The 15,406-nt window shown below is 37.0% G+C and overlaps 1 protein-coding gene across 1 annotated transcript in view; it reads left to right on the top strand.

The window, feature by feature from the left end:
• The window catches only part of SLC5A12 (solute carrier family 5 (sodium/monocarboxylate cotransporter), member 12), a 52,639-nt gene that overhangs the window by 12,319 nt on the left and 24,914 nt on the right, over nucleotides 1–15,406 (top strand). Inside the window, exons 5-8 of the mRNA XM_006883710.1 lie at nucleotides 5,531–5,685; nucleotides 5,791–5,931; nucleotides 11,033–11,162; nucleotides 12,019–12,107. Of these exons, the coding sequence (XP_006883772.1) occupies nucleotides 5,531–5,685; nucleotides 5,791–5,931; nucleotides 11,033–11,162; nucleotides 12,019–12,107 (515 nt within the window). The remainder of the gene's footprint in view (nucleotides 1–5,530; nucleotides 5,686–5,790; nucleotides 5,932–11,032; nucleotides 11,163–12,018; nucleotides 12,108–15,406) is intronic.

Raw genomic sequence — 15,406 nt, 5'->3', positions numbered from 1 at the left:
TACATTATCTATATTGAATGAATGAAGTCAGACAGATATAAGTCAGAGAGGTACCGCTCCTGACGGTGCACTATCTACAGCATTTTCACTGTGTGTCTTCCATTCAAGAATGAAAATAAAATATAAGATTCAAGCTAGATGACTTCTTAGGTTCTTCCATGTATTAAATTCTTAGGGTATGAAATTGAAAACTAACATGTTTCACAATAATATGAGGGACTGATACCACATTACTTACAAAAGTAGTAATTTTTCTGCCAACTTTAAGGAACATGTATACTAAAGAAAGGCGGAGGGGGGAAGAAATTCAGATAATAGTTCAGCATTCATTCTAACATCTCTCATAATATTTCAGGACATTTTTGTTTAGTCTTTCAAGAAAAAATTAAGATACTAAATAAAAACCCCAACAAACACACAAAAAAAATCCCAAACATCAACACCTAAAAAGGACCACCACTACAAAGAACTTGTAGAAATTGGTTCTAGTGACATACTATAAGACAAAAGACAGCCTACAGACTGAGTGAAAAAAAATAATCTTTGGAAACAACATATTAAATAAGCACTTGATCTCTAAAATATATGAGAAAGCTTCAACAATAAAATCTAAACAGCTCTACTTTTAAAAATCAAATATGTGCTCATCAGAATGAGTACAAAGCACAAGTCATCTACTAGGAAGGAGCTTTCTTTTTCCAAGACCACCTTTTTCATTTTTCTAAATTTTATAGCATATTCAAGTTTCTTCATCAGCATGTCATAATACAAAGCATAAATTTGTCTTTCCATGTTCAAGGACACACATATACAATTTCAATAAAGCGTGTAATAATAAAGATGTGTGTGTATTATAGATATGAACCACAGTAATGGGTTGGTTCCAACTTAAAAGCAAAGAACAATCTTCCACGGAGCTGCTGGTGGATTCAAACCATGTGCTCAGTGTCTCGCCACTAGGCCACTGGCTCCTATAAGTTCAGCAGCAGAATTCAGAATCTCTTGGCATCGTTTTGGTCTTGGCTTTCTTTGCCATGTTTTTAATAATTCTTTGTATTCTTCATGTATTATATCCTTGATGTTATCACACAACTCCTCTGGTCTTCAACCATTATTATCCATTAGTGAAATGTATTCTTTAAAAACCAATTTTCTCTAAACATACATGAGACATATTCAGGTTATATTTGGCCCTTGTGAAATTGTTTTCATTTTCTTCGGCTTCAATCTGCCTTTCAGCAATTTCTGGTCTGTTCCACAGTCAGTCCCTGGCCTTGTTTTGACTGTTAAAATTGAATTTTCCCACCATCTCTTTCCACAGATGTAGTCAGTTTGATTCTGCTTCAAAATTCACTTAACTTTACCCAGTGCTTTCAGTCTCTTTTTGATCTCTCTATCCAAAATACCTCTGTTAGGTCAATCTTCTTAAAATTAGATTTCTTTATGCACCGGAGTAACCTATTTTCCTTTACATTTATCACTGTCCACAATACGCTACGTTGAAAATTCCTAGATGAGTGTTGAAAATCTTTCATTATGTGAATTCAGCTCAAGCATTTGATCTCTTCTCATCATACTTCTGTGTCAGCTCTCTTCTGTTTAACCAGCCAAGAGGCTTCATTTTTTCACCAAAAATGTGGTTTATTTACTTAATCTCTTCATTTTTAATCCTATCCCTTTATTATAATTGTGTAGCTATACAGCATAAACAACCAGTACAAGAAATTACAGAAAACAATCAGTAAGTGTTTTACCTAGAAATTTGTAGTCTTTTTAAGTGAATGTTAGAACAAAAACACAGACTCATTATAGATACAGGTGGTAAGACAAAGTAATACCAGAGCTGCAAAAGTCATTTGTATGTGTGTATTGAGAGAGAGATAGACACAGATACAGACATGGACAGAGAGACAGAGTCCTGCTAAATAAAGCAGTTGTAGGTCAGAGACTAACATCATACTCTTCAGTACTCTGGAGAGGTCCCTGACCTAGCCATTATAATTTATCTTTTGATTTTTTTACTTCTAAGGCCAAGAGTGTTGATTATGGAGCTGTTAACAATCTCAACCTCCTCCCCGTCTATCATGATGCTGCCATCACAGTGATAGTTAGGAAGGAGATTGAGTTTGTCTATGATGATGCTGCCAATTGACTCAGTGGTGAAAATCTTTGTTTTCTTGATGGTGAGCTTCAATCCATATTGAAGGCTACAGTCCTTGATCTTTTGTAGCAAAAGCCTCAGGTCCTACTCAGTTTCAGCAAGCAGGGTTGTGCAACTGCATAACACAGGTTGCTGGTGTGTCTTCCTCCAATTCTGATGTCACTTTTCTCCTCTTTGTAAAGTACGGCCTCACACATGATCTGATTCACATATAGATTGAAAAGGTGTGGGGATAGGATGTATCCCTGACATATCTTTCCTGATGTTGAACTATGCAATGTTTCCTTGCTCTGTTCTGACGACTGCCTCTGGGACCAAGTGTAACATAAGCCTGATCCTAGCCATGACCTTTACAAATACTTGCTATGCATCAGAGAGCTGTACAATGAATAAGGATGATACAAGAATTGATACTGTTTAGTTGTGGTGCTAGAGAAGAATATTGAACATATTGTGGACTGTTAAGAGAACAAATAGGTCTGTCTTAGGGAGGGTGAGATCAGGCTGTTCCTTGGAGGCAAGAATTTTTTTTTCTATTTCACCTAAATGGTCTTTATTAGCAGTGTATATTAAATCTACTCTAGAGTTTATTCTAATTAATGTCCCAGTACCATTTATGAGGCAACTCTAGGGACCTATTCTTTTTAAAAAATTTTTTATTTAAATTTATTATTCATTTCAGTAAAAATTTACAGAGACTTTGAATTTCCATTCATTCATTGTTGCACGTTTCTCCCCTTCCAACCCTCCCCCCCTAGTACACTACCCTCTTGGAAAAGCAAAAGAAAAATTCTTTCATTGTTTTACAAACCCTCCCCCAGATCCACTCCACCGTGTAGCATTTGCTCTAGACACCTGTCATGACGAAAATACCTAATTACGTATCCCTTTTAAACAGTTTTCTCCCTCATCTGTTTCAATGCAGTATACATTATTTAACCCATCTTTCTCAGTCTCTCTCCAACCCCAAGGTCAGTCCTGTTTTACAACAGTGGCACCATGCAGTATTTGTCCTTTTGTGACTGAGATACTTCACTCACATAATGTCCTCCAGAGTCACCCATTTTGAATAATATTGCATGAGTTCCTTGTTTTTCAATGCAGCATAGTATTCCATTGTGTGAATATACCACAGCTTCTCTAGCCATTCATTTGTTAATGAGCACTTAGGTTGTTTCCAACTCCTTGCTATTGTGAACAAAGCCGCAATAAACTTGGGTGTGCATGTATCTGCTTGGATGTCAGTTATGATCTCTTTGGGGTATATTCCCAGTAGTGGAATTGCTGGGTCAAATGGTATCTCTAGTTGTAACATTTTGAGAAAGCGCCATACTGGGAGGCAAGGATATTGAAGCTCTGTCTTACATACTTTGGTCATGTTGCCAGGAAGGACTAGTCCTTGGAGTTGGAAATGTGGATGAACAGCACAAAAGAGGAAGATACTGTATGAGAAGGACTGACTCAATGACTGGGGTAAATGGGATAGGAGTGTAAGAGACAATGAAATTGGCTCAAGATAGAGGAGGATTCAGAGCTGTTGTACACAGGGTTACTATGAGTCACAAGTGACTTGACGGTACATAACAACAACAGATCAGAGACATTTTATGGTAGGTATAAGCTGATTTTTGATGAATATAAAATAGTTTGTTCACTTGTTCCTCATCTAACTAAAGCTCAGGCTTATGAATATTTTCTATATTCTTTTTCCCCCTCTACATATCACCAAAAACTGATAAAATCAATTTAGAGGAGTAAGGAATTAATTACTCCTGAGATCATGATTTGGAGAGACAATTCAAAGAAACTGCCTCTGGCAGGGCTTTTAGTGTTTAATTTCTAAATTGACTTTTGATTTTAATTACAAAGGAAATCATGGGATAATCAAAATGACATCTTCTTTCTCACAATATAGATGAATGCTGTCATCTTTCCACAGATGTTCTTGACACTCTGGAGGAGTGACAAAGGATGGCAATTCCATATTCAATGTTAAAAATACCTCCACCTTCTATTTTTATAGTTCTGAGTAATTTCAGCAATTTTGTCAGTGTCACTTCATTTAATCCCTCTTGATTTGGTCATTTCACTTTCACCACAGTGCCTAGTGCTTCTGCAATTGGATTACAAAGATAACAGCTGCTTCTTTTTCCTTTTCTCTTTACCCCCTTACTGGTTCTTAGCAGGATTACCCATTAGAATTGCCTGACAAGTTTTCAAAAACATTAAGAGACTAACTCTCAATCTCTGGGGGAAGGGCTTGGACACTGTTGTCTTGTTGCTGTTGTTTCTTTTAATTCCTCCAATGACTGTGAAGGGAACCAGTTTTAATACCCACTTCCCTAACCTCTTTCCTAATCACACTATTTTTATACACCGTAGAGTCAGAACTGCCTCATGACTGACCCTCCAGTGGGTTCTCAGAGGCTGTAGATCACAAGAGAGGCAACTGCCCATCCTTCTCCCATGGAGCCGCCGATGCATTGGAACCATGTGTTTTTAGGTTAGCAGCATAACTCATTACCCACTAGGCCACCGCGGCTCCCTAGCCTGAGTTTTCCTTTTAGATCAAAAATTTTAAAACTTTGCTTCGCTCATTTCACAATCTCACCATTAAGGTCTTAATTTTTCCACTGAGGTCTACTAACTAGATAGTTAGGGAGCTTTGGTGGCGCAGTGGATAGAGTTTCACTGCCACCACAAATATGAGCAGATTTAATCCATCAACTGTTTAAAGGAAGAAATGGGAATCCTCCCCCTCCATGTGAATTATGGCCTCTGAAAATCTGCTGGAGGGTCAGCTTCGAGTAAGGTTTAATTTGACAGCTATGAGAAAGAGAACCGGAAGATCAGTGATTCGAACTTCCAGCAACTACACAGTGCAAAGATGGACTTTCTGCTAGGATCTCCCATAGAATCTCCTTCTTAGTGGCACGTCCCATACTTTAAATGAACAGCTATAATCTAAATCCACTGCTGACGAATTAGTTCCAACTCATCTGTCAACTTTCTGAGGTTGTAATCTTTATGAGAGGAGACTGCCCATCTTTCTCCCATGGAGAAACTGGTAAACTTAATCTTCAAACAGATGAACACCCCAGCATGCTATGAACCATACCACTGGGCTCCCAAAACAGTTAAGCTGCTGCAATGGTGTCCAGTGTTAGCTTCTTCCATAGACTGTAAACTCTGTGATGTTAAGAGGAGCATCTATGTTTTTTAATTATTATTTTATCCCTATTTGTTATATAGTACCTAGCTACGTAGTAGCTACTCAGTGATGGTTGCTGAATGAGGGAATGGTAAGATTAATAGAGAGTTGAAAGAGTTGCAGCTTTCAAGAATTAACACTCATTTTCTCCAATTCAGGGAGGATTAAAAGCAGTGGTATGGACGGATGCATTTCAGATGGTTGTCATGGTTGTGGGCTACTTAACAGTTCTCATTCAAGGATCATCTCATGCTGGTGGGTTACACAATGTGTTCGAGACAGCAACGAATGGATCTCGACTGCACATACTTGAGTATGCCCCACACTTTTTTTTGTATGCTTCATAAAGATTTAGCAGAATTACTTTATCACCTAAAATAATACCTGGTCTTTTTTTGTTCACTTCTCTCCACCTCAGCTTTGATGTAGATCCTCTCAGAAGGCATACCTTTTGGACAATCTCAGTAGGGGGAACTTTCACATGGCTCGGGATCTATGGAGTTAATCAGTCAACAATCCAACGATGCATTTCCTGCAAAACAGAAAAGCATGCTAAGCTGTGAGTTATTATACCAGATGTACTTCTAAGTTTTCTCTGTAATTTACTGAACAATTATATCTTTCTGACTGTGTGTGCATATTGGCACATGTATATAAAACTAAACTTTTAGCTGTTGAGTTGATGCTAACTCAGGGCAATTTCATGCACTGCACAGTGAAAATGCTCTATAGGACTGTCTTGAATATTAGCCTTCTGTAAGATCACCAGGTTTTTCTTCCGCTAGGTAGGTTCCTATCACCAACTTTTAGATTAGTAACTAAACACGAGACATCCAGAGGCCTGACATGATGCTGTATTGATGAGCACTCTGGTGGTGTAGTACTCTGTCGGGAGTTTCAAACTTAAACACACACAAATTCTCTAACATGGCCATCATGTCTGTTCTTTGCAATCCTTCTCCTCTGTTGGGTTTCTGCTGCTGTACATTTCAACAGGAGGAGATTGCCTTCTTCTAAGGAGCAGCTGGTGATTTTGAGCTGTAAGAGAGAGACACATGGCCTCTCTCTGTGTCTAATTCAACAGTGACTCAAAACAATATCTATCATTTTCCTCACCTATCCCTACTTCTCTGCAAGGTCTAAACCTGTAAAAATCTTGTGAAAACACACAAAAATATGCAACAAAATTTTTTAGAAAATATTTTCCTGAGGGAATTATAGTTAATAGAATTTAGAGTGAGAAATTAGTTAAGACATTTCGTAGAGTTGTTTCAAAAACACACAATGGCAGACAGGATGGCCACTGGACAGCAGCAAGGGATTGACATTTTAGGCCACAAAACTAGCCTTATACTAAACAAAGAAGAGGACATGTATGTGTATTATTTTTATAGATAATAAAAATGGTTATCTATAAATTATTCCCAGGCAATATTAATAATAAAATCTTCTAACTCTAAATTCATTTTTAGGTAAAACAAGGGGGAGGTGTTTTTGAAGAGTACAGATGTATTGTGATATATTTTTATCATTTATTGACTCAATTTCTTACCCAGAATAAAAATTATTTTATATCTACTCCATGTTAAGTTCCTTCTGCTTAAGAAAAAAACAAATAATAACAAATTGTGGATAACATTGAGCAGAATGGGAATTCAAGAACACTTAGTCATGTTCATGTGAAATCTATATTAAACCAAGAAGCATCTGCACAAACAGAACAAGGGGACACTTGATGGTTTACCTCAGGGTTGTATCCTTTCTCCATATCTACTCAATTTGTATAAGGAGCAAATCAACTCAGAAGCTGGACTCTCTGAAGACAAAGGTGGCATCAGTTAAAAAGGAAGACTTATCAACAACCTGTATTGTGCAGATGGCAAGACCTTGCTTGGAGAAAGTCAAGAGGACTTGAAGCATTTACTGAAGAAGATCAAAGACTACAAGTCTTTGATATGGGTTACATTTCAACCTTAAGAAAACAAAAGCTCCTCATGGCTGAACAAACAGGCAACATCTTGATGGAGAGAAGATTAAAATGGCAACAATATCATTTTATCTGCATCTACTACAAATAAGTTTTTCTTGGAAGAAGTACAATCAGGCTACCACAGAGGCAAGGATGGTAAAACCTTTATGTAAGAAGTCAGGATGAACTTGTCCTTGGAAAAAGACAACATGTTTTAAAAAGTGTAAATTCAGAGAAAGAGAAGACCATCAACAAGATGATTTATGATGATGATGATGTTATATTAAGTATAACAGTGAGCTTGAACATGGTAGATATTGTGAGGATAGTGCAGGATAGGACAAGATTTCAATCTGTTGCTTATAGGGTTGCTATGAGTTGTATTCAATGGGACAACACTTAATAATAACACCAAAACTGTTGTTCTGTGCCATCAAGTTGACTATGACTCATACCGACCCTATGAACAATGGCTCTAACCTTGCCCTATCCTGAACCAATCTCACCGTCTGACACACTTGACTGCATTGCCACAGTCATTGTGTCAATCTATTTCATCCAGGGTCTTCGTCTTCTGAGCTGACCCTCTATCATTCCAAGCATGATATCTTTCTCCAAGGACTGGTCCCTCTTGGTGATATGCCAAAATATGTGAAGCAGAGTGTTAAAATTCTTGCCTTCAAGGTTCAAACTTGTTTCACACTCTTCAGGATAGACCTATTTGTTCTCTTGATAGTCCATTGTTCAAAACTTTTCTCCAGCACCACAACTTAAATGCTGATCAATTCCTCTGTCATTTTATTCATTGTCTAGATTTCAGTGAAACTAGTGCAATACTAATCTAGACCTTAAAGATAACAGCACTGAGTTTGTCTGAGGGGGAAACAGATAGCAATCACCTTAATACACAAATTCAGATAATAATAACTGCTATAACGATGTCAAAGACTAATGAGTAACTCTTTTCTATAATGGTTTTTAAGGAGGCCACGTGAGGAGACACATCATTACAACTAAAGAAGTTGTCAATATTAATCATTTTACATAGTACTTTTATGTCCAAAGGACTACATTTATAATGGCCCATTCCTAACAAAAATAAATGATAAGTTAAACTGTTCCCTTAGAGTTGGTTAATGAAAATATAGTTACTTCTGAGAATATTCTTAATTGTAATATGTAAAAATGGAATTATTTGCTAATGGGATAATTGTCTAAATGATGCAATTCATAGAGGAAGACTTTGATTTCAGAATTTTTAGTGCAGTATTTTGAGCACCTTTCAAATCCATGCCCTTCCATTTAAAAAAAGAAGTATCTGAATCCTAAATGACTCCCTTTAAATAATAATTGGGTTCAAGAAAAGCCCCAATGTAGCTCTCCTGCATCCTTATAACTCTTTCTGCAAGGAGATTACATTGGTCATTGCATTGCTAAGAGATGCCTATTCCTTCAAACCAAAGATATAAAACCAAGTCACCTTCAACTCTACCCTGGGACTATAAAATTTAATAAGAATTTTTCTCTTTAGGGAAATAATGAATATAAAAATAACCAGAACCTACTGAAAAAGCAACCTAAATTAGATTAAATATATCTATCTGGGGTATAATAAAATTATTTGCTTCAAATATATAGATAGAATTATTTTATCTATATTCAATTCTATTAACTTTTAAAAATTAAACTTTGACTTTGATCTGAATTGATTTTCAAAGTAAATATTTTCAAAATTTGTCAACTTCTGCATCTAACTCATTATTACTTTGGAAGAAAAGATGTTAAAATGTAATGCTAAAATGTAATGACTTTTATTTTTTACAACTTTTTAAATTTTACATTGTTTCTGGTGTCGTTATGTGCCAACAAGTTCCCTGCAACTCATAGTGACCCTATGTAAAATAGCTTTGAAGCCTGCCCTGTCCTGAGCCAGTATCACTGACTCTGACACACCTACCCCCATTGCCACAGTTACTGTTTTTATCCATCTCATCTGGGGTCTTCCTCTCCTGCACTGTCCCTCTTCCCTTCTGAGCATGTTGTCCTTCTCCTAAGACTGGTCTATCCTGGCCATGTGTCCAAAGTATGTGCGATGAAGCTTCAAAATTCTACCCTCCAAGGATAAACTTGGTTTCATCCTTTCCAAGACAGACATATTTGTTTTCTTGGTAGTCCATGATATGTTCAAGACCCTTCCAGCACCACAACTCAACATCAATTCTTCTGTCATTCTTAGTCATAGTCCAGCTCTCTGATGCATAGCAAGTAATTGGGAAGACCATGGCCTGGATCAGGCACACCTTAGTCTCTAGAATGACATCATTGCTTTTCAGTTCTCTGTAGAGATACCTGACAGCAGATTTTCCCCAGTGCAATTCATCTTTTATTTCCTGGTGCCAAGAGTGTTGATTGTGGAACCAAGTAAGCTATAATTGTTAATAATCTCAAACTCTTCTCCATCTATCATGGTGCTGCCAATTAACCCATTGGTGAGAATCTTTGTCTTGATGTTGAGTTTCAGTCAATATTGAAGACGACAGTTATTGACCTACTGCAGCAAGTGCTTCAGGTCTTCCTCAGTTTTAGCAAGGAAGATTGTGTCATCAGCATAACATAGATTGTTGATGAGTTTTCCTCCAATTCTGATGCCATATTCCTCCTCATGAAGTCTAGCCTATCAAATTATCTGTTTTTCATATAGATTGAAAAGATATGGAGACAGATACATCCCTGATTTTGAACCATGCAGTGTTTCCTTGCTCTGTTCTGACGACTGCTTCCTGACTCTAGTATAGATTTTGCATGAGCCCAATCAGTGTTCTGGGGTTCCCATACTCCTCAAGGTTAAGGAACAATTTGTTGTGATGCAGACAGTCAAATGCCTTTGCATAGTTAATGAAACCAGATAGACATTCCTCTGGTACTCTTTATGGTCTGCCAAGATCCTTCTACATTGGTGATAATGTCTCTAGTACCACAGCCTCTTCTAAACCTAGCTTATATATCTCGTAGTAGTTTTCTGTCAATGTACCAGTCCAATCATTATTAGATAATCTTCAGTAGAATTTTGCTTGTATGTGATATTAGTGTGCATATACAGTTCTTATACATTGTTCCATCTTTATACATTGTTTTTCACACATTTATGCATTATTCATACTAGCAAAAAATATGGAAGCAGCCCAAATGTCCATCAACAAAAGAATTGATTGAGAAATTATGGTACATTCACACAGTGGAATAAACACTATGTAGCACTAAGGAGCAATGATTTCATAACTTGAATATTTTTTTTACAATTTCATTAATTCATTCATAGGGAAGGAGATCACTTAACATTATGTAATGTGTGATTAGCTGTAAATTTTACCCAGGGGAATAGAACTCATATCAAAATTATTCGAACTTTAGAAAAACTTCACACTATCAAAAGAAAATACATCTAGGAGATATATTTTTTTCTAATTTGATAGGAGGAGGCTTAAATACATAAAATATTCTTAAAATAAACAGTAACAGCATAAAATGTAATAAGAATTTTATTGAGTATCATTTGTGAGTAAATGATTGCCTGCAAAATCCCATCATCCCCTTAAACAAAATCAAATGTTATCTCCAAGTTTTTTCCGTGAACTTAGCCCACCGTAATGTAACATAGAGGTTATCAGTACGCTCATGTGCTCTTTTCCAGTGCACTGTACTTTAACTTGCTGGGTCTGTGGATCATCCTTATATGTGCTGTCTTCTCTGGATTGATCATGTACTCTCACTTCAGAGACTGTGACCCTTGGACTTCCGGAATTATCTCAGCCCCAGACCAGGTATGGGTTCCTTGACTTGAGCTTATTTCCAGTCAGATGATATTGGGCAGCAGCCACTTTCCAAATGCCAAGGACTTAATTAATCTTCTATTCTTAAATGACATCATTCTGCACATGTTTAATATGAGAAGTGAACACTTGCAAAAAGGCCACTGAACAAGTTTCTGAAGACAATGTCCAAATGAAAAGCAAAGGAAGGGTGAATGAGAATAGGCTCAGACCTATGTCTTGAGATGTCCATACAAGCTTTTGACTTATTTTCATGACCATTGCAAAATAACGATGCTTTAAAATATCACTGAAAAAAATATCCTTGTTTCCATACTGGGTTTCCCCCCACACTTTCTCCAGATAGCTTAAACAGCATCGTGTCTTACTGCTTACACATGTTTGAAAATGTTCAGTTGTGGTAATGTATCAATGAGGAAAAATGCCAATACCATCCCATTTCCCATATATCGTCAATAACGCTGGTCTATCTTAGTGGAATCTTTTTCTATATTCTGGTTAAAAAGTAGGACGACACTAGTTAGTTTCAAGGAGGGAATATTTTAAAGATTTGGTTTTAGGGTATTAAGGATTTAGTTATTATCATTAACATAAGTAAGGAAATGGCACACACTACAAACATGAACAAGGTACAGAATGTTTTCCTCTCCCACAGGTGTACCTCGAGTCCACTAAAGTGAATTAGCTGTCACCTCAACTGCTAGCATCGAGCAAGCTTAGTCCGTGCAAGCTCTAGTTATTTGGATTTGATTATTACTTTTGCCTATGTCCTGTTCTTACTAAGCTACATCCTTACATTTCAGACACTATTGATGACTATTCATTCTCTTTTCTTCCTCCTTTTCAGCTGATGCCTTACTTTGTCATGGAAATATTTGCTACGATGCCAGGGCTGCCAGGGCTCTTTGTGGCTTGTGCCTTCAGTGGAACTCTGAGGTTAGTACAGGGCCAAGACTTGGCTCTGATGATTCGCAATATGATGATAATGATGATGGCAGCAGTAAGGGTGCTTTTGATGCTGCTTATAGTGTAATGAGTTTGAAGGAATGTGAAGGAGCAAGAAAAAAATGAGACGAATATGAGATAGGAGATAGTGTAGCACAACAAATTAATTACTGGATGGATACACAAGAATTTGCATGGCAGAGAAGTGCTCTGTTGCAAAAGATCTTTGGAGATGCAAGAAGCCAGTAGGAGGGGATGTTGTTTTTGTAAACCACAGTCAGAACTGACTTACAGCTGAACTTCCTTCTAGTACGCTTTGAAATGCAACAGATCACATATGAGAAGATGGTCCATCTTTCTGCTGCGGTGGATTCAAACCATGTGCTTTTTTTGAGGTTGTTGGTGTAATTCTTTACCACTAAACCACCAGGGGGAAAGAGCTTGTAAAATCCTGGAAATTTCATGCATATATTTTTAAAGTCATGTTTTCAGGGTTAATATTATTCTAAGGAAGCTTTCCATTCTACTATAGATAATGACACAGATATCCTTTTAATATAATTAGGGGCTTATTTAACTCCATAGTTCATTGTCTTCAGTTGGAATCAGTTTGCAGCTTACCCTCCAGGGGGTTTTCAAAGGCTGTAAATCACATAGGAGGAGATTGTCCATTGTTTTTCCTCAGAGTACCTGGTGGATTCAAACTGCTTGCATTTGGGTTGGTAGCACAAATCCTTACTCACTAGGACTCATGCCTAGGGTATTATTATGTTAGTTGCCACCACACTGAGTTTGACTCATAGAGATCCTATGAACTACAGATCTGAATCCTATCCCATCTCTGCCATCCTCACCCTGTCTGACACACTTGAGCCCATTGTTGCATTCACTGTGCCAACCCATTTCCTTTAAGGTCTTCTTCTTTTTCACTGACTCTCCACCTTTTGAAACATGGTGTCCTTCTCCAAGGAACAGCTTCTGCTAACAACATGTCCCAAATACGTGAGATCAAGTTTCATCATTTTGCCTCCAAGGAGTGCTTTGGCTGCATTTTGCCAAGATATATCTATTTACTTCCCCCCGCCCCAAGTTCATGAGATATTCAGTGCTCTTCTCCAATTCAAGGCATCAATTCTTCTGTCACCTTATTAATTGTCTAACTTGCAGATGTTAGATCTTGTTGTTATATGCCATCGAGTCATTTGCGACTCCTAGCGACCCTATGTACAAGAGCCCTAAATGCTGTTCTATTCTGTGCCAACTTTGCCATCTCAAACACATTCATTCCCACCACTCCACTCACAGAATTGATCCATCTCATCGAGGGTCTTCCTCTCCTTCGCCGTCCCTCCACTCTCCCAAACATGATGTCCCTCTCCAAGGACCAGTCCCTCCTTGCAACATGCCCAAAGTATGTCAGATGAAGCTTCATAATCCTTGACTCCAGGGAACAGTCGGGCTTCACAGACAAACCTGTTTGTTCTCCTAGCAGTCCATGGTATCAGCACTTGATTAAAAACCACGGCCAGAAAAAGGTACACCTTAGTCTTCAAACTGACATCATTGCTCCTTAGTATTTTTGAGAAGTCTGACAGCAGACTTGCCCACTGCAATATTTCTCCTTATCTTTTTACTACAGATACGAAGGGTATTGATTGTGGATCTAAGTAAGATGAGTTTGTTGACAGTTTCAATCTTTTCTCCATGTATCATGACATTAACTGTTAGTCAAGTGGTGAGGATTTTTGTCTTCTTGATGTTTAGTCATGTATTTTTAAGGAAGTCTTGAATGTCACTGTTGAATGACATTGACTTTTGACTTGGAAGATATAATTAAGAATATTCAATAATGCAATTACCTGTTAGATTTCACTCAAATAACCATACAAATGCTTTCTTAGATGCTTAAAGATAAAAAGCTAAATTATGAAGAATATTAGGGACAAAATATCTTTTTTTCATAAAGTTTTAGAAAAAAATGTCAGAAAGGAATTTTGATTTGTGAAATATATGTGTATAGATGGATATATATATTATATATACACTTTTTTAAACTTTTGGAATATTAGCATATTAATTTTTTAAGGATAAAAATTCAAAGAATGACTTTAATTTGAATTTGGTTTTATATTAATTTAATATTCTTTTGAATTACAGTTACCAATATTCTTACTTGGCTTTTGTATCAAACCCCCTCTAATCTTTTAGTAGTGTTGATACTAGAATTTAAAGTGAAATAAGATAGAAATACTGCACATCAAAGGATGAAAAAGATGACATTCTCTCTTTTCTTGATCCTCTCTACATAATGTCTTTCTATAATTTTCAATTTTATTCTAAAGCTGGCTTTCTCTAAATTGGAGGAATATTGCTGTCAAAAGATTTGATCCCCATAAAAATGTACTTGCCTCTTTTGATTCCAAGTCTAAAAATTCCAAAGAAGGAACTTACTAGATAACAAATAATAAAACTACTCCTTTTACCACCATGGAAGGGGGTGTGCTTAGAGAAAGATGAGAGTGGGGTAGAATTGAAAGATGTTGAAGCTGAATGATAAGGGGGAGTGGGGAATCCAGCATCTTTGTTAAAGACTGATTATAAAAATGAGGAATAAATTTGTGGCTCCCTCAAATTGTCAAGGCGACCCAGAAACCTGATCATTTAGCATCAAATTCCTGTACAATAGATTGAAGATTTACACCTAATGTTGGAAACGTCTACATCATTTTTTTTATATATAAAAATGCTGGTAGGAGCTTAGAAGAGACTTTTATTTCATCATCTCCTATGTCTTACTTGGATTTCATGGAGTTGTATTTAGAAAGGCAGTCTGTCAAGGAACTCCTGCTCTATCTTAGGCAAAGGTCAATAAAAATCTCACTGACCTGAGTTTATTTCAACTCAGAGAGATTTTCCATTCATTGGCTTTCAGAGGTTGTCAATGTTTACTAGAGGAGACTTCCTATTTTTCTCCTGCAGAGTAACCGGTGGATTTAAACTATCAATCTTTCATTTATCAGACCAAAAAGAAGTGCTCTGTGCCACAAGAGCTCCTTGAAATGATGGAATGTAAACAAATAGTATTACCCTTTAATATAGTAAAAAAGAGAAAAAAAATTATTTTCTTTTTTCCAATGCAGACTAAGGTGTGTCTGATACAGGCCATGGTATTTGCAATCGCTTATTATGCACCAGAGAGTTGGACAATGACTAGGGAGGACAGAAGGAGAGTGGATGCTTTTGAGCTGTGGTGCTGGAGAAGGGTACTGAATGTACCATGGACTGCCAGG

This window comes from Elephantulus edwardii, unplaced genomic scaffold (genome assembly GCF_000299155.1).
Source record: "Elephantulus edwardii isolate Elephantulus edwardi_28Jun2011 unplaced genomic scaffold, EleEdw1.0 scaffold00029, whole genome shotgun sequence".
NCBI lineage: Eukaryota > Metazoa > Chordata > Mammalia > Macroscelidea > Macroscelididae > Elephantulus > Elephantulus edwardii.
This window is presented reverse-complemented; position numbering and strand designations above follow the sequence as displayed.